The following is a 21369-nucleotide window of genomic DNA, read 5'->3' as shown; positions in this document are numbered from 1 at the left end:
AATAGATAAATAAATAATAAAGATCCATGTTCAGGTGGACCTGGCACAATTCAAATCCATGTTGCTCAAGGATCAACCATACTTTCAATTCAAAGCAGGACTACAGTGTTTTTACTTAATCTCATATACCGTACACTTCTTTTCAACCACACTAATTTATCTCAGTTGTCAGTGACAACAATATAATTCTTCATTTGATTTATCCTGCAATGCTCACAAACCAGTTTCAGAATAACAATGCTGCCAACAACATGACTGCTGAAAAATACTTTTTAAAATTGCTTTTTGTGGGGCGCCTGGGTGGTAGAGCTGGTTAAGTGTCCAACTCTTGGTTTCAGCTCAGGTCGGGATCTTAGGGTTGTGGGATTGAGCCCCAAGTCAGGCTCCAAGCTCAGTGCAGTCTGCTTGCGTTTCTCTCTCCCTTTCTCTGCCCCCCCCCCACGTGCTCAAGCTCATGCACACGCACTCTCTTTCTCTCTCAAATAAATATTTTTTAAAAATTGCCTTTTGTCCTCAAGGCTTATCTCAATACGATCTATAGTCAAATAACTGTGTTTTAAAGTACCTTTTATGCAAACATTGTTATTTGTTTCATTTTTTTAAATTTTGAGATGACTTTTTTCATTTTATTTTATAACTGCAATCACCATTTACATGGTTCCAAGACAAATCTCTAAAACAAGACATAGTCAAAGTTGTCTAGTTTCTTCTATTCTTGCTGTAACCACCAAGATTTAAATTTTAGGAATTAAAAAAAATTCTTTTAATTTTAGGAATTTTTGTTTCTGTTAATAAGCAAATATTTATGTGTGTTCATGGGACCTACTTGTTTATACTAACAGGGCTGACTATATATGTTTTGTTCCATTTAACTTTTTTTTACCTAATATAGCCTGATGATCACCTCATGGTTCATATGAAGATACTCCTCATTCCATTGTAAAGTTGCATATACGCTGTTCTATGGATGTACTACTACATTTTAAGTAACTAGTTCCCTATTGATGGGCATCTGGGTTGTTTGCAGTCCTTTACTATCATAAAGAGTCTACAATTACTAGCCTTGTACATATATTTTTTCACAGTTTGACAAATGTACTTTTGGCATACATTTTGAGGAGGATTACTGGTTTAGAATAAATGCATACATAATTTTGCCAGACACTGCCAAATTTGCTTTCATGGGGGTTGTACCACTTAGCATTTCCATCAGCATCTAAATCTCAAGATCTTTTTAGAAATTATCCTAGTTTATTATGTAATTTTAAAAATGGATCTAATTTTATCTTTTCTATATGGCTAGCCAGTTATCCAAACACCATTTATCAAAACCTCTGTATTTTCCCCACTGACCTAAGATACTGTTTTGACATCTAAAAATTCCTATTTGCCAGTAAGTCTATTTCTCATCTTTTATTCCGTTCCGTTGGTCTACCCATGTGCCAACTGACTTGGTTATACAGACTTCATAATATTTTTTAATGTCTAGTAGGGCTAGTCCTCCCTTGTTCTTTTTCAGAATTTTTCAGACCCTCTTTGAAATAATCACCATTGTGGAAAGTCACTGTACAGCTATATTCCTAAAAGCAAAGAAACTACTTAAAATACATTCCAAAGTTTGACTTCTGATTACAACAGAATCTTCTTCAGTAAGTTCTTACTTAAAGAGGAAAAGAAATTGGGGCATCTGGGTGGCTCAGTTGGTTAAAGCGATTGCCTTCGGCTCAGGTCATGATCCTGGAGTCCCAGGATCGAGTCCCGCATCGGGCTCCCTGCTCCGCGGGGAGTCTGCCTCTCCCTCTGACCCTCCCCCCTCTCATGTGCTCTCTCTCATTCTCTCTCTCTCAAATAAATAAATAAATAAAATCTTTAAAAAAAAGGAAAAGAAATGGACTAAGAAAGACATCTATTAATAAATGGCTAAAATTCTCAAATTCCTACTTTGCTTTGAATAGGAAAAGAAAATTTAGCCAATTTTTGGCAGAATCATGGAAATTAGAGAAGTATACCTGCCACACTTAGGTTAGCTCTCACATTTACCTTGATTGAAGAAACAAGACACTACAAATCTGGATGAAAGTCAATTTCTTAATTTCTCTGTGTCGCTGAACAGCTTTAAATATATCTGAGGATCGCAGAAATACATACCTGGCAATCCTCTCCAGCGCCACCTGACTGATTCAATAAGTGTGATGCATCACTCTGGTTACCACTTGCATGTCCAAGACGATGTTTAACAGGAACTTTGTTAAGAACATAGGCCCCCGATGTCTGTGGTTTACTCATTATCTGCACACACAAAATAAACACATATGTAGTATAAGTTTTTAAAATGCCCAGGAATGATACAAATTCAGGGTGGTGATTACAATGGGGAAGAAAATAAAGAAATGAGAAGGGACGGTGCTTCAATTATCTGTAAGGTTTTATTTTTTAAGTGGTACATATACAAACGATTGCTATTATCCATACTTCTATGGATGTCTGAAAAATGTCATAACAAAATGCATGCATACACGCATATATGCTCATTTGGATAAAAACGCATGCATATATGTATATATGCTCGTACAGATAAACATTTCTAATAATTTTTTAAATGTTCCCTTTAAGGAATTTGGGGGTTTTAACTGATGGTAGTTTATACCAATAACAGTAGTTCGGTGCATGCATATACGCTCATCTGGATAAAAACGCATGCATATACGTATATATGCTCGTACAGATAAAAATCTCTAATAATTTTTTAAATGTTCCCTTTAAGGGATTTGGGGGTTTTAACTGATGGTAGCTTATAACAATAACAGAACAGGGTCTAATAGAACATAAAGCTGACAGGATCACTTTTATACACCATTTGGCCAACATCTAGGGGAAGCATTTGCCTTTGGGCTCTAACATGAAGTGTAACAGACAAAAGAAATCCAGGCTTAGGTGCAAATAAAAAGGATGATGACTGGAGTTAAGACTATGTACGGTAAAAATCTTTTTAAAAAAAGGGGGGCGGGCACATCTGTATCATTAAGCATCTGCCTTCGGCTCAGGTCATGATCCCAGGGTCCTGGAATCGAGCCCCGCATCAGGCTCCCTGCTCTGCAGGAAGCCTGCTTCTCCCTCTCCCACTCCCCCTGCTTATGTTCCCTCTCACACTGTCTGTCAAATAAATAAAAATAAAATCTTTAAAAAAAAAAAAGAAGACTATGTACGGTAAGAAATCCTTTTTAAAAATCTGAATGCATTTAACTGAAACAAGAGAACACTACGAAAAGGTTATCATTATCATCAATATTGGAACGGCTCTAGTGCATAGTAGTTTGTTCTTTCCTTCGTCTATTCACTCAAGTGTATTGTGAGCCAGGCCTTGTTTTAGGCACGGAAGACAGAATGAATAGACAGAATCCCCATTTTCTTGGAGGTTACATTTCAGTTAAAAGTTTTAAGAGCTTTTTAAAAGAGTTTTCTACATGGAAAAATTAAGACAGAAGAGTGAGTACAAGGATGACTGGTTCTAACACAAAACAAAGCAAAAGTTCTAGATTCAGAGTTGTTTGGTAGTGGACAGTTACTATATTTTACTGCTGAGAAGAATCACTAAGGGTACTTCTTTAACATGTAGATTTATGCACTTCATATCTAGAGACTGACTATAAGTTTGGGGAGATAAGGCCCAGGAATTTGTACCCAGGTAATCAATTCCAGTAGAAGACAGCACTTGTCAAACTTTACAGTTCCTAAGAATCATCTGGAGAGCTTGCTTAGGCCCCAACCATAGTGATTCCAACTGAGTAAGTTGAGGTGAGGTCCAAGAAACTGCATGTCTAATAAGTTCTCAGGAGTGAGATGCTGCTGTCTGTAGATAAAACTGAGTGGCTTTAATGTAGAAGACCTAAGGATCCAAACTGAGAAACAACGATCTAGACAGAGGGTGGGACCAGAGGACCTCTCATTCTCTGTGAACCAGTGGATTACCTTCTGGATACCCCCATGTACCGTTGAGGGAGGAGACTGGGCCACCAGCACCTGCTGCTGATGAAGGTGCTGTGGCAGATGATGGTGCTGCTGTGACAGGTGACTAAGTGTTTGCTGTTGCTGCAGGAGTAGCTGTGTTGGAGACTGTAGTGCTGGCTGCTCGTTATTTTCTCTATGCCACAGAACTCGAATGAATCGGTTGTTTAGAACTGCTTCAGTACTGGAAATGGCCTTCCTGGCCTCCTCATTAGTAAGATACTGGATGAGGGCTGCTTCTGGATCTCCCTTAAAAGCAACCTGTAAGAAAAAACAAAAGCATCAACAAAAAAACCCGACAGAAATTAACGAATAGTTAAATTCAAGTAAATTATTGATAAAGAATTCAAAAGCAGAGAACAGCCTGCTGAAATCCATTCTGAATACTTTGTAAATAAAGTTCTCCATCTTCTAAGAGATAATACGCATATTTTCCAAAATTATACATAAAAGAATATAATATTATTCAACAAATAATCCTAGTAACGTTACCTAACCACTTGGGGAAAAGTTGTTAGATCCCTCCCAAATATCTTACATTCAAATAAACTCCAGAAAAAGAAACTATTTTACAATAAACAAAAAACCTGATAAAAACACAAAGGAAAAAAGGGTGGATATCTGTATAATCTGAGTGTCTGGAAAACCTTTTTATGCATACATATAAAAGTTGGATCCATAAAGACAAAGAACAGTAGATTCTACCACATAAAATTTTAAAATCTGTCAGTCCACATATGCCCTAAACTGAATGATGAGTGGAAAAAGTATTTTTAATATATATGACAAGCAGTGGCTTAGAAAAGCACTACTGTAAATACTTTCATAAAGAATGGGCAAAGACAATAGGCATATCCAAAAAAAACCCTACAAAAGATCTATATAAATTAGAAACCTATTTAAAAAAAGCAAATTAAAACAAGTATAATCTTTCACGTACGAAACTGGGCTAAAAAAATTTTAATGGATCCATATTACAGTGTTGATGAGGCTTCATACAGTGCATTTAGGAGTACCCATTGGCACAACCCTTTGGAGAACAATTTGGCAGCTCAAATAAAAAGTCTTAAAATTCCCTTTAATTCAGCAATGCATCATAAAAAAATAATGAAGGTGCAGCGACAAGGTGGCTCACCACAGCATTGTTTTTATATAAAGCAACAGAAACAAAAGAAATTCCGAAAAACAAAGAACAGTAAATAAATGATGGCCTATAGCTAGGGACTGATTTATAACCCCCCTCCCAAATTCTTATGTTGAAATCTTAACCCAGCACCGTGATAACATTTGGAGACAGGGCTTTTAGGAAATAATTAAAGTTAAACGAAGTCATAACAGTGGGGCCCTAATCAGATGGTACTGGAAGCCTTATAGAAAGAGGAAGAGCTCTCTCTCCCCTTCCACAATTCAGGGACACAGCAAGAAAGTGGCCATCTGCAAAGCAGAAAGAGAACCCTTGTCAGGAACCAAATTGGCCAGCACCTTAACTTTGGACTTCCCCCCAAATAAGTTTTTGTTGTTTAACCCACCCAGTCTATGGAATGTTTTATGGAAACCAGACGAGACTCATCTACCAAACTACATTAAGCCATCTTATTTTTCTAAATGCCATAAATAATAATGACCCAGGAAACACGTAAGAGAAAAAAAGTAATCAGAGACATTTGGTATGACTTTGTATTCTTGAAGCGTGTAAAGTATTTTCAAAAAGAGAACATGTGGGGCGCCTGGGTGGCTCAGATGGTTAAGCGTCTGCCTTCGGCTCAGGTCATGATCCCAGGGTCCTGGGATCGAGTCCCACATCGGGCTCCCGGCTCAGCGGGGAGCCTGCTTCTCCCTCTGACCCTCTCCCCTCTCATGCTGTTTCTCTCTCGCTCGCTCTCTAAAAAATAAATAAAATCTTAAAAAAAATAAAAAATAAAATAAAATAAAAAATAAAAAATAAAATAAAAAGAGAACATGTGGGGCGCCTGGGTGGCTCAGCTGGTTAAGCGTCTGCCTTCGGCTCAGGTCAAGATCTCAGGGTCCTGGGCGCCTGGGTGGCTCAGTTGGTTAAGCAACTGCCTTCGGCTCAGGTCATGATCCTGGAGTCCCGGGATCGAGTCCCGCATCAGGCTCCCTGCTCGGCGGGGAGCTTGCTTCTCCCTCTGACCCTCCCCTCTCTCATGTGCTCTCTGTCTCTCTCATTCTCTCTGTCTCAAATAAATAAATAAAATCTTTAAAAAAAAAAAAAGATCTCAGGGTCCTGGGATCGAGCCCCGCGTCGGGCTCCCTGCTCAGTGGGAGCCTGCTTCTCCCTCTCCCTATGCCTGCTGCTCCCCTTGCTTGCACTTTCTCTGTTAAATACATAAAATCTTTAAAAATAAATAAGTAAATAAAAAAATAAAAAGAGAACATGTGTAAATGTGCATGTGTGTTCTCCCATATAAACAAATATAGTATGTCTTTTCATTAAAATATTAATAATTGTTATTGCAAAGTAGTGCTATTTAGGTGATTTGTTTTTTCACTTTTGTTTAATGTATTTCCAATCATCTATAAAATTAAACATGTACTACATTCAGGGACAAAACCTGCTTAAAAATCTCTCAAAAAAAATCTTTCAAAATATTGGAGTTCTTTGAAATATCAAATTTCCTAATACTACTTTCTTAAACTCAGTTATATAAATCACATTTTGGTTTGATGACAACACTAACCATCAGGGGTGACTAACTGAAACTGCAAATTAATGAGACCTTCAAGTACTCTCAATCACAGCGTTAACACTTAACCACAAATTCATAAATTGGAGACAGAATACAAAAGCTACAATTTATGAGATATTAGATAACATGTTGCACTGACTAAAATTCTCAAGATTAGAACCATCCTTAACGAATTACTATTTCACTACAATATGAGTCATTCAGTAGACAAAATTGCTATCTTAGAAATCACCAAAAATCTCACCTACCTAGTGAGAATACTAAAGCAGATTAAAAAGTCATTTGTCCAGAGATAGCACTATGAACAAAAATACGCTAACTCTGTGTCTTTCAGGAAGAAGTTGTGGATAAGAAACAAATGCATAAAAAAACAAATTCAACTTAACAATTTCATCATAAAGTTGAGCATAGAGCTATACAGTGGAGCTTAAAACACTCAGCAGAGACCATCAGACTAATTACCGGCTCATTTAAGCAAAGTGAACTTACAAGAGTAATTTCAAAGATGCGTAAAACCACATTAATTCTGTCACCAACCTAGCCACATTTACCTGGATGTTTACAATAGTTCCAAATTTGCTGAAGTGTTCGTTGAGCTTGGTAATGTTGTTCAATTCCTGAGGGATTTTCTTAACTTCTAATTTGGTGTTTGTATACTGATTCTTTCTCAAGAATCCTGGTTTACTCTGACTGTTATTCCCTTGCCTGAAAAGAATATTAATAGATCTTGATTAATTCCCCCACCTTATGCCTAGCCACGAGAAAGGCCAACAAATAATTTATGCTTTTATGTATTGAAGTGTCATCTGTAAGACATTCTTACATTCTTGAGAAATTACTTAACATTCTTCAGAAATTACAAAATAATTTTCACATCTTCCTTTTACATGGGAACAGAACAGATGGAAAGAAAGAAAAAAGATTAAATAGCAAAAGATCACAAAATGAAAGAGGCCCAAATAAGAATAAAAATCATATCCTAAAGAGATCCACCACAATTACCAAGGAGTCTAACTTTAAAGCAAGGAAAGAACATCATTTTTTTTATGGAGTGTTTTTCAACTTCTGCAAAAGTATGTAAGTTTTTCTTCTTTTCTCTTCATTTCCAGTGTCTCAATAATTCTTAATACTGAGCTAGGTCTATATATAATAAATACAAATTACTAATATCTATTATTAATATTGTTAGCTCTTCCATTTTTAAGATGTTCCAATGATGCCTCTGGGAACCCTAACTTTGAGACACATAGTTTGAAAATCATTGGTTAATGACAACTCTTAATTTTTCAAATTTACTAATGCACACAAAAATAACAAAAACACCAATTAGATGTTACTAAGTAGCAAATTATCTTACTTTCCCAGCCAAGGTTTCTTTGTGAGCGGCCCTTCCAAACCACTTATAGCTCTTTTTCGGCTATCTGGTTCAAGAACTACTCTGGTTATGTTGCTATTAATTGAAACAGGAACTGGTGGTTCAGTCTGGATGACAATATTAGCAGCTGTTGGAAACAAAAATTAACATTACTAACAATGCATGGTGTTTGGGGAATTTCAAATGATTAAAATATTTAGCTTAAAAGCTAAAAAAGCACAGTGAACAGCACCCAACTACCATTTCCTTTTCAGAAATGCTTAACAGCAAGAAAAAATTATCAACTGCCTCCTTTTCCTCCTTTGTTAAAAATACAATATCCAAGTTCAAAAAGTCATAGGCAACTCCAATGTAATAACTGATTCAGGCAAGGATCCTCAATGGATGCAACAAAAGAAAAAAAAAATCAGTGAAAGACTGTTAGAGAACCAAGATTTTTTTTTTTAGAAAAATTTTTTTTTTAAGATTTTATTTATTTGAGAGAAAGAGAGTGTGCACGGGGGGGGGGGGGTGCACAAGAATGGGGGGAGGGATAGAAGAGAGGGAGAAGCAGGCTCCCAGCTGCCTGGGTGAGCAGGGAGCCCAATGGGGGGCTAAATCCCAGGACTCTGGGATCATGACCTGAGCCGAAGGCAGATGCTTAACCGACTGAACCACCCAGGTGCCCTGAGAACAAGATATTTGTGGTGCCGAAGTACCACTCCACAAATGATTACACTACAAAGGAGAGATCTAACAATTATCATCTCAGGCAAGCAAACTTAGCACCATAAATATAGTGAAATTATTTGTATTCTGATGTGATTCAACAAAAAAGTTCACCCAGACAGGATATTTTTATGAAATTATGATTTTCCTATGTGTAGCAAAGATACTGTGCTTATATAGGACTACACCTTATTCTTGGATGTAAAATAAAGGATCTAAAGTGCACAATCTCTACAATACACTTTCAAGTAGTTCAAGAAAAAAAAAATGTGAAGGGAGAAGGGAAGAAAGGAGAAAGAGAAGAATGTACACGTATACAAGCAAGCACTCACACCCGAAGGTGATAAAACGGTAACAGATGGTAAACCTAAGTGAAGGTATTCAGATGTTCATCATACTTCTTTTAATTTTTTGTAGGTTTAAAATTTTTCAAACTCAAAAGTTGGGAGGAAAATCCAAAGCCAATACTATAAAGTGGTATATTTCATACACAACATTTAAGACTAAAAGAAACTGACCTTACAATGGCTTATCTGTGTGTTGAATAAAAAAGTAAGTAACACAAATCTGTGCCTGATATACTCTGAATATTCTCAACTTTAGTAACTCCACCAAAAGTAGAACTAGCAGCAAAGAATAATATGTAGGGATAGTTGTTAGGGCAGGGATGAGGGGTGGAGGAAGTATATACCATTTCACTGTGTGACAGTCAGGGAAATTGTGAGGCAAGTTCACTCATTTAACATACATTTCTTCAGCAGCTGCTATAGCTCCAACAATTTTATTAGACCTTATGCTTGAATTAGTGAATAAAGTAACTATGATCTCTGCCCTGTTATGGCCTTTCTTTTCAGAAGACTAATGAAGGAGATAGCAATTGTGATGGCATAAAGCATTCTAGAATTTGAGATGCCATTATATCTTCCCTAGAACAGTTATGATTACCTCTTAACATTGCGTCGTGCTTTTCTTTACTGAAGTGTTTTATAATAAAAGGTAAGTATAGCTAGAACTTCGATGACTTGCCAACATGACAAACCAAGCCTGCTATACAAAAACCACATGACTTCTACCTCAGTGAGATTAGCCATGAATTACTATACATGAATGCATACAAAGACCAGACTAGTGGCAAAGGGAAAACATGAATTTCTGAGAATATGATCTTCCCACTAATTTCAAGTAATCTGGTAATAATTTATGCATTATAGCACAGAAGGTAAAAGCATATTCTTCAGAATTAGATACACCTGGGTTCAAGTTCCACTTCTGTTATTAATAGCTGTGTGACCTTGGGCAAGATCTTTAACCTCTCTAACCCTCACTGTCTTTATCTGTAAAAAGAGAATAAATATAGTACCACTTTCAAGGAGTTGTAGGAAAGGAATACAAGAGATAATAATACATATAAAAGCATTTGGTTTCATCTTGACACAAAACTGTTAGTCTGTAGTGGTAACACTGATATTAATGGCAGTAAAGAAAAGTTAGTAAAAGCAAGCTAGGAAAGAAGGTAAGAACAGGAAAATGGACACTATATAATTAAATCAGGATGGCCCATGGCCAGTTATTCAAATTCAAATTAAATATTACAGATCAAACTACATAAGTAAGAAGAATTGGAATGTCATCAAACTTTCTAGCCCAATCTTTTAGAGGGGAGTAAAAAGAAGGACATCAACCCATAATTAAAGGTAAATGCTTGCATTTAGTCTTTATTTTTTTACATTTAGTCTTTAAAGGTTTGTGACTATGCTTTGCAAAGGTCCTAACATATGGTTGTAATCATAAATACTAAAAAAGATCAAATGATTTTATTACAGTGTTTCAGATTCTCAGTTATTAGTATGAAGCACAGCTCTTATGATACAAAGTAGGCCCTTAAGTGATCAATGAGTCTGAGGGCAAGAGGCATGTCATTTCATCTTTCTTTACACCTAATATCTAACACTGTGCCCAGTAAACAGCTAAAACAGCCTAAAGGTCTACAAAAATAGCAATTAAAAAATATAAGTACTGGGGCCCCTGGGTGGCTCAGTCGTTAAGCGTCTGTCTTCGGCTCAGGTCATGATCCCAGGATCCTGGGATCGAGCCCCGCATCGGGCTCCCTGCTCAGTGGGGAGTCTGATTCTCCCTCTCCCACTCCCCCTTGCTTGTGTTCCCTCTCTCTCTCACTGTGTCTCTGTCAAATAAATAAAATCTTTTAAAATATATATATATATAAGCATTATTTTTATTTTAAAATAAATATATTCTAATTATAGCTTTAAAATAAAATTTGGAGATACAGTTATTCAAACAAATTTACTTGATATGATTGCATAGCACTCTTCAAAAAGACAATGTATAAGTAATTCTGGACTTTGGTGAGGTCTGAAATGCTATACTGAACTCCTGTATAACAAGAGCATCAAAGAAAGTATGAGGCAGTCTCACCTCTTGGATTTGCATCCATATCTCCAGATGTTAGGCCAATCAAGTTTGGGCGCTGTGTCTGTGTTCTTGAAAAGAACTGTCTGTACTGAGATCTACCAGAACTGGTAATACTAGGAGCTTCTGGATTATAACCATCTGGTTCATATGTATCTGGGGGAAAACAAAACAACAAAACACATAACAAATCAGAGAAGTTAATTTCTCATTAATAAACAACTGCAAAAAATGAATTTTTTCTTCAACAAATATATCAACCTATACATATATATCTGAATTACAGTATATAGACATACCTGTTAGAAGTGAAAGAAATGAAAATGCTCCTGTCCCAAAACACAGATACACAGATCCATTCTTGATTACAGAGGTATTTCCAGATTTATGTACCTAGCCATTTTTATCCTCTATATTAATCACCTAATCCTAACATCAATGAACATTTTAAGAGAAACATGCACATACATGAATACAATATATAAAGGATTGGTTGAGTTTCCTCAGTTATCATGTCTCACCAATTTCCAGGTACTCTTTTAATTAGGGGGAAAATCAATCTACTAATTTGGTTATCTACACTTTGAAAGGGAGATATAATAGCTGGTTTCATACGTAAAACATTTCAAATGCTTTCTTTCAAACAGCTAAATAAGACAAATTTTATATGTCTAAACATAATCATGATCTTACTACCAACAACCTCATCAATGTCACTTTTATCACGTTCCCTTTGTTTTCTCTAAAAATATTTAATTTTTTAAATTCTATTGCTAAATAACTATTTTGTTAGTGTTAAAGAAATAGAGTGTTCATCTCTAAATAGTATATATCCTCTTCATCCTACATAAGATCAAAGAACAGTAAAGATTAAGTGAAGACATTGGTTTTCCCCACTGCGCTTTAGAAGTCCTTGTATCTCTTATTTTCTTAGTGGAAAAATCTCTATGGCGTTCATAGGAAGTTTCAGCTACAAGGTAAGAGACATTCAGATCCTTAATTAATGGCCAATCAGATTCTAAGTAGAAGATCAGCAAATTAATTATAAAAAAAAGTTTTCAGTTACTACTTGGTAGTCTTGACAGAAGATCTCCTATAGTTAAATCTCCTATAGCTGTAGAAAGTTTTAAAGAAGTTATATAATCAAATGACCTTATTCTCTAATTCCTGAGAATACACAGAACCCCTAGAAACTTAAAAGTCCTTAAGTCAATTATGATGAACTGAGATCCAAAGGCAAAGTGAGAAATGTTAAAAACCTCATGAGACACCCACAAAGCACACACAGGTCTTCAACATGTACACATAGGCAGGAGGGAAGAATTTTCAGGAAATCACTACATTATACACAGCCAGTCCACACATAAGGCAGAGGGGGGAAAAAAAAGACATGTTCATCCTTGACCAGCAAGAAATCAAGATGGTTTTGTTTTTAAAAAAATTAACCTAGTTTTTCTTGAAATGTATAACTGATTAGAAAACATTCAAGTAGATATCCTCTTCCTATTTATTGGATTAGAAATCAAAGAACTAGCATGACTTTTGTTTCTGAGGCATTAAAACTCAAAGTAGAGGACACCAGAGATAACAGACACACAGGAGGCCTCATCATCTATCAACCAGTAGGGACAAATCAAAGAAGCAGAGAAACAGGGTAGAAAACTACCTAAGAGGTTTAATGGGAATTTGTGACAGCAGATCAGGATGCCAGTCACCACTTAGGCTGGCAAGCTGTGGTACAAAAGATCAGAGAGGTGGATGGCCATTTGTAGCAAAGCTTACCTGGGACCAGGGGGGTGGGGCTGGAGACTGAGGTATGGTACCCAATGGAGGATCCCATGAGGTTTCGAGGTGGCACCAAACGAGCTGCCAACAGAGGAGGCGGTGTCCCCAACTGAAGTCGCTCAGATGCAGCAGCACCATGTTCACGAGAGTACATGGGCTGTCCTACAGAGGAAAGAACAGGAGGGCAGCTGGGAATGAGAGTCACAAGCTTCTCAGGTAATGACTTACTTCCTGAGACTTCAGCCAAGAACAGAGAAAAGTACACCAATGTGAATGGCAGTCGAGAAAGGTATTACTGAGATTCTTCCTAACTCCAGAAACGGACATACAACTGGTTAGGATGCACTGAGGTATAAAGAAAGAGTAAGAATTAGGTAGTATGACTATATAATCTCTACCTTTCATAATCTGAAGTGAATAACTATGTGCTAACTGTACACAAAACTGAACAGTCAACCATATCACACTATCAGACAAAGGTGCCCTAAGCTGTTATTCGTGTAGAAACTTGTATCCAATAAAACATGCAGTTTTGAAGACTGTCGTACCCATTAAAAACAATTCTTCTCCTAAAACTCACATACTTTCAGGTTCACACAAAACATACTCCCATATCTGAGGGCAGAAAAAAGAATAAAGAAATTAAAACACACACACACACACACCCCCCACAAGGATACCCTCATAGAGAGTAAGAAACGTTCAAAAGAAAAAAACTAAACAAGATAGTGAAAACTTGCTACCCCTTAGCAGGTGGATAACAAGTACAGACAAAGAAAAAAAGGACAAAACCTCAGATACACAGACCAAACACTGTACATATGAAATTACCTCAGACATGAGGAACCACTTTTTGAAAGAAAGGAAATTTAATGTTCACATTTACTAATGGAAGAATGTCTGACACAATGAAGTCAAATTTGGTAGAACAGGATTTAAAAAGAAGTATCAAGGAGCAGTTTTTTTCTTTCATTGGCCACTTACTAGTATCTGTTTTACTGACTACCCCCATGAGACCTATTATAATATTTACTCAATACTTTATATCTAAAGTCAGACATTCACTATGTGGCTCAAGATAAAATAAAGTGAATTTAGAATTTTTTTTTACACCCAATGAATGTCCTTAAAAGTTATAAATTTCCAAAAGATTTTTAATACACTTTAACAGAACAAGCCATAAAGCAACCACCTGATTTCATAGGAAATATAGAAGGGAAACAGATGTACTAAATTTTACTATCCTTCTCTTCCTATATATGAAACAAAGAGGCAAGTGACAAATCATACTGTACAACAGACCACAAAACTCTGCGCTTAGCACCAATTCTTTCAATATTTACATTTAAAAAGTCTCTTTCAATCATTACGTTACAAAAACAATCTAACATATCAACAATCTAAAAATAGTTGTAAGAATGACCTACTGTGCAGAATTTCCTGCAGAATGAAGGAGTGTACTAAAGAGAAAAATGGGGAAGTGCATTCTCAGTCCATATGACTGGCTTAAGCTTTTGACACAGCATTCAATGTACCCAGTATATTTAACTAATAACTGTCTCAAACTGAATTGAAAAGTTAAAGACTAATTTGCGCAATGTCCCTTCAACATGAGTGACAAAGAACATGCATTTAATTTATTCAAATGAAGCCTGATGTTCTTCAAAACACCTACTGTAATCTCTAAATACTATTTAAAAACAAAAAGCTTCCTTAGACAAAAGGCTGATTCTAGGTCTGGGCAGAAAATTAAGATAAACCTGGTATACCGTCATATATATATATATACACCTTGTGTTTCCAGAAGCAAGACAACTATCAAACATTAGGTGTGGGGGCGCCTGGGTGGCTCAGTTGTTAAGTGTCTGCCTTCGGCTCAGGTCACGATCCCACGGTCCTGGGATGGAGCCCCGCATCGGGCTCCCTGCTCCACGGGAAGCCTGCTTCTCCCTCTCCCACTCCCCCTGCTTGTGTTCCCTCTCTCGCTGTGTCTCTGTCAAATAAATAAATAAATAATCTTTAAAAAAAAAAAAATTAGGTGTGTCAAAAACAAAACAATCTGCAGGAGCCAACATGAAGAGGCTCCCATGGTCAAAGATGAAACAATGTGAACACCAAAAAGGATGTAATGGGGTGAAACATATCAAACATGTTAAAAATCCATGTGTTCATAATGATCCCCTTTGGAAGATACAAGGAAAGCAGTAATTCATTATTCTGAAAACTAACAAATGAAAGGAAACAAGTATTTATCCTTTTATAAAAACTGCATTTCAAGTTAACCAAATGGTTAACACTACTGAGTTTCACTTCATAGAATGCCTGTCAATAAACGTAGAAGAAATTACAGAATTAGAATCACACTTTTATAACCCCTAATGAAACAACAGATCTAAGCAGTGATCACAAATGGCTGCTGAAACCATGAGCAACTTTCAAAATGGATGTACCAGAATGAAAACAACTGTACACACTGATCAATGTTTACAACAAAGGAAAAAACCCAACATTATGTACATCATGAAATACTGCAGTAGAAAGTACATCAATAAAATATTCATGACCAAACAAACAAACAAACCACAGCAACCTGAATCTAAAGTCTCCAAATTTAGCCCCCAATTTACAGGAAATATAGAGGACTGAAGAATGTGTTAAATGACACAAGCAGAAGCAATATGCCAAGATCAGAATGTGAAAAAATTCTTCAGGACAATGATCTGTTTCTTAAATAAATGTCAAGGAAAAACCAAAAACCAAGGAAAAACCAAAAAAGAGGTAAGGGAAATCGTTATAGATTTCAAGACTTAAGAAAGGTCTCTTCTTAATGTAATATATAACCTTGGTTGGATGCAGCTTCAAAGAACCAGCTGTGAAAGGACACCTATGATACAATTTGGAAATATGAACACTGATTGGATATTTGACAACAGTAAATATTTTGGGAGTGTGATAAAGTATTGTGATAGTGTGTGTTTAATCCTTATCTTTTAGAGATATATACTTAAGTTCTTACTGATGAAATGTTATGTTTGGGGGTGGTTCTAAAATAATCAAGTCAGTGGTGAGTTATAGATGAAGTAAGATTAACCATGTATGTTGAGGAGTGTTGAAGCCTCTGAGTACCTGAAGATTCCTGCAGTATTTGTTTTCCTTTTGTGTATATTTGAAATTTTCCAAATTAAGTTTTTCTTAAATCAAATAGGTTACAATAATGGTGAAGGTGAGCTGGTCACAATTTATATTCATTCAGTTTAGTTCTGATGGGCATAGAGAGTGACCAGATAATTCCAAACTACAAACATCCCAAGTTCGTGCTCCTACCTTAAGTTTTTCATATATGTTACATGCCTGAGAGCAAAATTTTCACATTCTTAATGTTAACTCCAGCCGGGTGAAGACAGTCTTTATGCAAACTGAAATTTTAGCTACTCTGTAATTTCCTGATTTTGTCATTTAGAGTATTCCCAGGAAAAAAATCTTAAGTTTTAAACTAAAAGCTCAATTAGGAAACAAAAAAGCTACACCTTCCAATTATTGGCCATAATTATCATGTATCTTCTGTATTAGAATTCAAGGTACCTGGCACACCATCTGAAGCTCCAAGGCCTAAACATGTGTAGTAGGAACTCAACAGTCACTTAACGAAAGGATGAAAGCTTATTTATTAAAAGTATCCCAATGAGAAGTATTTTGGATGAAACTGTATGTTGAAATGGGCAGTAAGATATTGAATATAAGACAAACCAAAGTAAAACACAAGGGGAGAGAAACCCCAACATTATATTCAGTGACTCTACTGGATATTGATACACTTCTCTAGACATCAAAATCCATGATTCTGCACTGAGAAATGTTCCACAGAATTAAACAAGGAATTTCAAGTTTAATAGGAGTATAGTGTTTCACTAACTTTACATATTGATAAAAGGAAATATATTTTCAGAAAGATAAAGATAATTTACATAAATTCATTTGAAGACTACAACTTCCTTCAACCTAAAAATCAATTTGTAGAATACAGAATATTATATTCTACTATTACTTTTTCAGAAACTCATTAGAGTGAGCTTAGCAATCATAAAATATTCCTACTATGTCTTCTTCAAATAAACTTAAGAAACTGGTTGAATTTAAGGGAAAATAGAGAATATACTTGAAAATGGTACTGTGAAAACCAAAAATGTACACATTGAGTTGGTTAATTCAAATTTGGGTAAAATATTTTAAGTACTTCAGAGGAAATAGTTGATTTTAATAGGTGTTACGATATTGCTCTCTTTCCATAAAATTTCAATTACAGCTATTATTTAAGTCCTTTTCAGATATCTGTGACATTTTTAATTCAAGAAACAACAAAATTTCACAGTTTTTTCTAAACTATATCCATTTGACATCACCTTTTAAATACCATTCCCATGAGCCACCGATATCCTGCCCAGTTATATGATGTGGATAATTTCTTTTCTTCTGTTAATATTCAATTGGCCTTTTCCAAAACAAGTAATAACCACAGCCAAAATGACAGTTTTTTTGACAGAATTAGTTCCTTTGTCACCTCTATTTCTGAGCCACTCTGTTCATCCAGTCATAACAGCAAAATATACTGTACTTGTTTTTTTAAAAAACATTTCTTTTCCACTATTAAATTTTTTGCTTCTTAGAAGAATCATTTCTTATTCATCTGTATATTCCCAGTACCTAGCATTGAGCAGACTCCTATTTTTATCTCTAAAAATCCAGATTTCATTTTTCTCTGTATATTCCAGGTCTCTACTGACAAAATTTTCATAACTAAATACCATCTGATACACTCTATTCCACTTATAAACATTTTCTATGTAATGAATTTTAAAGATAATTTTGACAATAAAATATCCGTAATTTAAACTTTCCCAACTTATTAAACTTTGAGAGCTAATACATTGTAAACATAGTTTTTTACACTTCATTTGAAGTGAAGTTCTAATTTTTTGGGAAATTATTGATTATACTATTGAGGAAAGTATACCTGAACAATTTGAAAGATTTAACTTACCTGCCTAGAATGAAATTTAAAAAAAACCTTTTTAAATCAGGTGAATAGAAAGATACAAAAAAATGTATAACAAACATTACACCAAAAAAAAATGTTGTAATGTTTACACTGAGATCAGAAACTATCTCCTACGTTTTCAAATTTCTCTGTAAATTTTAGAACCAAAATTTAACTTTTAAAAAAGGAAGAGAGGGGCTCCTGGGTGGCTCAGTCGGTTAAGCGTCTGACTCTTGATTTCAGCTCAGGTACTGATTTCATGCGTCATGAGATCAAGCCCCATATCAGCCTTCAAGCTCAGCGGGGAGTCTCCTTGAGATTCTTTCCCTCTCCCTTTGCCCCCCCTCCCACTCACGTGGGTGCGCTCTCTTGCTCTAAAATAAATAAATCTTTAAAATAAATAAGGAAGAGAGTAGTTTGCATAGTACAAAGTTTTAAATTGTCTGATTCAAATAATTCTGTAACTTTCAAAACATTCAGTTGCCAACCAACTAAATCTCTTTAAACCGCTGATGCAATATATGAAACTATACCCTAAAGCAGTAATTCACAAATGCCAAAAGGATGTTATCACCTTTTACTGGTCTGAGACAAAAAAGAAGGAAAAAATGTAATTACCATTTCAGAAAACCAAAGGTAAAAGGATAGTCTTTTAGCCTGTATTTTAACGTAAAAATTTATTTTTAAATTGAAATGACCCTAGATATTTTCACATACAATTCTACAACATGGCAAATAAAAAGTTGCTAACTGCAATGCTCCCCCAAATTTTCTTAAAAATGTTACCAGCATCTGAAACAGAAGTTTGGAACTTATATGTTTTAAAAGGCCTTTACACAAAATATTTTTGCTTTTAAAAAGAGAAAAATGGTGTTCAAGTAACATGAAGTTTACCTTTTTTCATGTTGGCTCTCAAGCATGTAGCACAATGCCTAGCACATAGAAGGCATTCAATAAATACTTGCTCCATTAATGAATATGAAGCTAAGTCATAATGGTAACTGCCAGATTTTTATAAATTAAAATCAAAACGGAATTTTTACAGGGTGAGTCACAATGTTAAATTTAACAATAGTAAAATAAATGGTAATTGCCAGACTTTTTAAACAATTCAAAACAGAATTTTTATCTTGAGTCACAATGCTAAATTTAACAGTAAGAAAATGTGCCATCTGCAACAAACTCTCAGATAAATAATCCATTTTTTGTACTTACAAGTCCAAAGGCATTAAGAAATAATGTTAAGAGATGAACTGGGGAGAATAAATGATACAGGATTGATAAACTTGAAGCTGAGTAATAAGTATATGAGAACGCATTATACTATCTTCTTTACGTTTACATTTAAAATTTCTCTAAAAAATGAGAGAAGCAGTAAAACAAACATGCGCTATAAAAAGACACTATAGTAGTTAGAAGACTGTGAGATACTAAGATGTGGTTTCTGTTCTGAGGCTCAGCTGAACATAAAATTAACATACATGAAAGAAATCTAACAGTGGGCCTGTGTACAATTGTATGTCATTATGTAATAAATGCTTTTTGGTCCTGTAGGAGTTTACAACAGAGCAATAATGTTCCCCATGTACTCAGATTTAGGCTTTGAAAGAAGAGAAGAGAGAGCAGATTACTAGGAGTGAAGACAGGAAAAGAAAGTTGAGTCACAGGGCACCTGGGTGGCTCAGTTGGTTAAGCGTCTGCCTTCGGCTCAGGTCATGATCCCAGGGTCCTGGGATTGAGCCCCGCATCAGGCTCCCTGCTCAGTGGGAAGCCTGCTTCTCCCTCTCCCACTCCCCCTGCTTGTGCTCTCTCTCTCACTGTCTGTCAAATAAGTAAAATCTTTAAAAAAAAAAAAAGAAAGTTGAGTCACAATGGAGGCACAGACAAGGTATAATTGGCCTAACCAGAGAAGATACATGTGGGAGTATAGTGAAAAAAGATTACCAAGAAGGGCAGGGTATATTATAGAAACTATAGGGAGGGGTTCATCGGTAGTCTGGGAGGAGGGGCACCTGGGTAGCTCTGTGGCTGAGCTTCAGACTCTTTATCTCAGCCCAGGTCTGGATCTCATGGTCTTGAGTTCAAACCCTGTGTTGGGCTCCACGCTGGGCAGGGAGACTACTTATAAAAAAACATATATATGTAATTTAGGGGAAAATTGTGGACACTACAGAGTTCTCATGAGGTACTGTTCTGATTCATTTTCTCAGGAAAATTAGCTTAGCAACATTATACGGTGTGACTGAGGGGGACTGAAATATAATGGAGTCAAGAAGATTATAGCAATAACCCAAATGTGAGGTGATTCAAGTGTGGATGAGGGCAGAAGCCACAGCAGGAATAGAAAGGGATATTTCAAAGAAAAAGAGAAAGGATTTTTTGATTAACTAGATATAAATAAAGCAAAGCAATGAGTCAATCATGTCAAGGTTTCAATTCTAGGTGATTAGATGGTGTTATTTCAATTTATAAAGACACACAGGGATAGTGGAGGTAGACACTTCAAGAGAAGATAATTATGTTTGATTTCAGCAAAGTTGCAATTTAAGGAGACAACAGTAACCATAGTATTATAAAAACTAATCTTTATATTTAGCTTACTAGATGCCAAGTTCTATTCCAGATAGATGTATTAATGCATTTATTCCTCAAATATGCTTTTGAGGTGAGTAACGTTATTATTATTCCCATTTTACAGAAGAGAAAACTGAGATTCAATGAAGTAACTTGCCTACGATCACAATGACAGTTAAGTAATGGAATCAGGATTTAAACCTGGGCTTTATTATATTGCTGAATTGCCTTACCATGACATGATAAAGATGAAGAAATGTTTATGATAAATACACTGCACAAAAGATGAATTTATTCATAAAGCTACATAGCTCTGTAAATAAAAAAAATCTCGGGGCACCTGAGTGGCTCAGTGGGTTAAATGTCTGCTTTCAGCTCAGGTCATGATCCCAGACTCAAGTCCCACATTGCGCTCCCTGCTCAGCGGGGAGTCTGCTTCTCCCTCTGACCCTTCTTCCCCTCATTCTCTCTTACTTTCTCAAATAAATAAAATCCTAAAAAAAAAAAAAAATCTCACAATTTTTTTTTTTTTTTTAAGATTTTACTTATTTGACAGAGACACAGCGAGAGAGGGAACACAAGCAGGGGGAGTGGGAGAGGGAGAAGCAGGCTTCCCGCATAGCAGGGAGCCCAATGCGGGGCTTGATCCCAGGACCCTGGGATCATGACCTGAGCCAAAAGCAGACGCTTAATGACTGAGCCACCCAGGCACCCCATAATCTGACATTTTTAACAACCAATTACCTTAT

General features: G+C 35.9%; 1 protein-coding gene across 5 annotated transcripts in view; it reads right to left on the bottom strand.

Moving 5' to 3' along the window:
• The window catches only part of RBM27 (RNA binding motif protein 27), a 77647-nt gene that overhangs the window by 28999 nt on the left and 27279 nt on the right, over positions 1-21369 (bottom strand). For 2 of the 5 annotated variants that reach the window (XM_035014394.1, XM_035014396.1), the window contains exons 9-14: positions 13009-13173; positions 11233-11382; positions 8071-8215; positions 7265-7418; positions 3970-4266; positions 2149-2289 (exon numbers count right to left, since the gene is read on the bottom strand). In XM_035014394.1, coding sequence (XP_034870285.1) covers positions 2149-2289; positions 3970-4266; positions 7265-7418; positions 8071-8215; positions 11233-11382; positions 13009-13173 — 1052 coding nt within the window. The remainder of the gene's footprint in view (positions 1-2148; positions 2290-3969; positions 4267-7264; positions 7419-8070; positions 8216-11232; positions 11383-13008; positions 13174-21369) is intronic. The other 3 variants (XM_035014398.1, XM_035014399.1, XM_035014397.1) reach the window with 2 other exon arrangements.

This window comes from Mirounga leonina, unplaced genomic scaffold, assembly GCF_011800145.1.
Source record: "Mirounga leonina isolate KUSES-001 unplaced genomic scaffold, KU_Mleo_1.0 Mir_168, whole genome shotgun sequence".
NCBI classification, from domain to species: domain Eukaryota; kingdom Metazoa; phylum Chordata; class Mammalia; order Carnivora; family Phocidae; genus Mirounga; species Mirounga leonina.
This window is presented reverse-complemented; position numbering and strand designations above follow the sequence as displayed.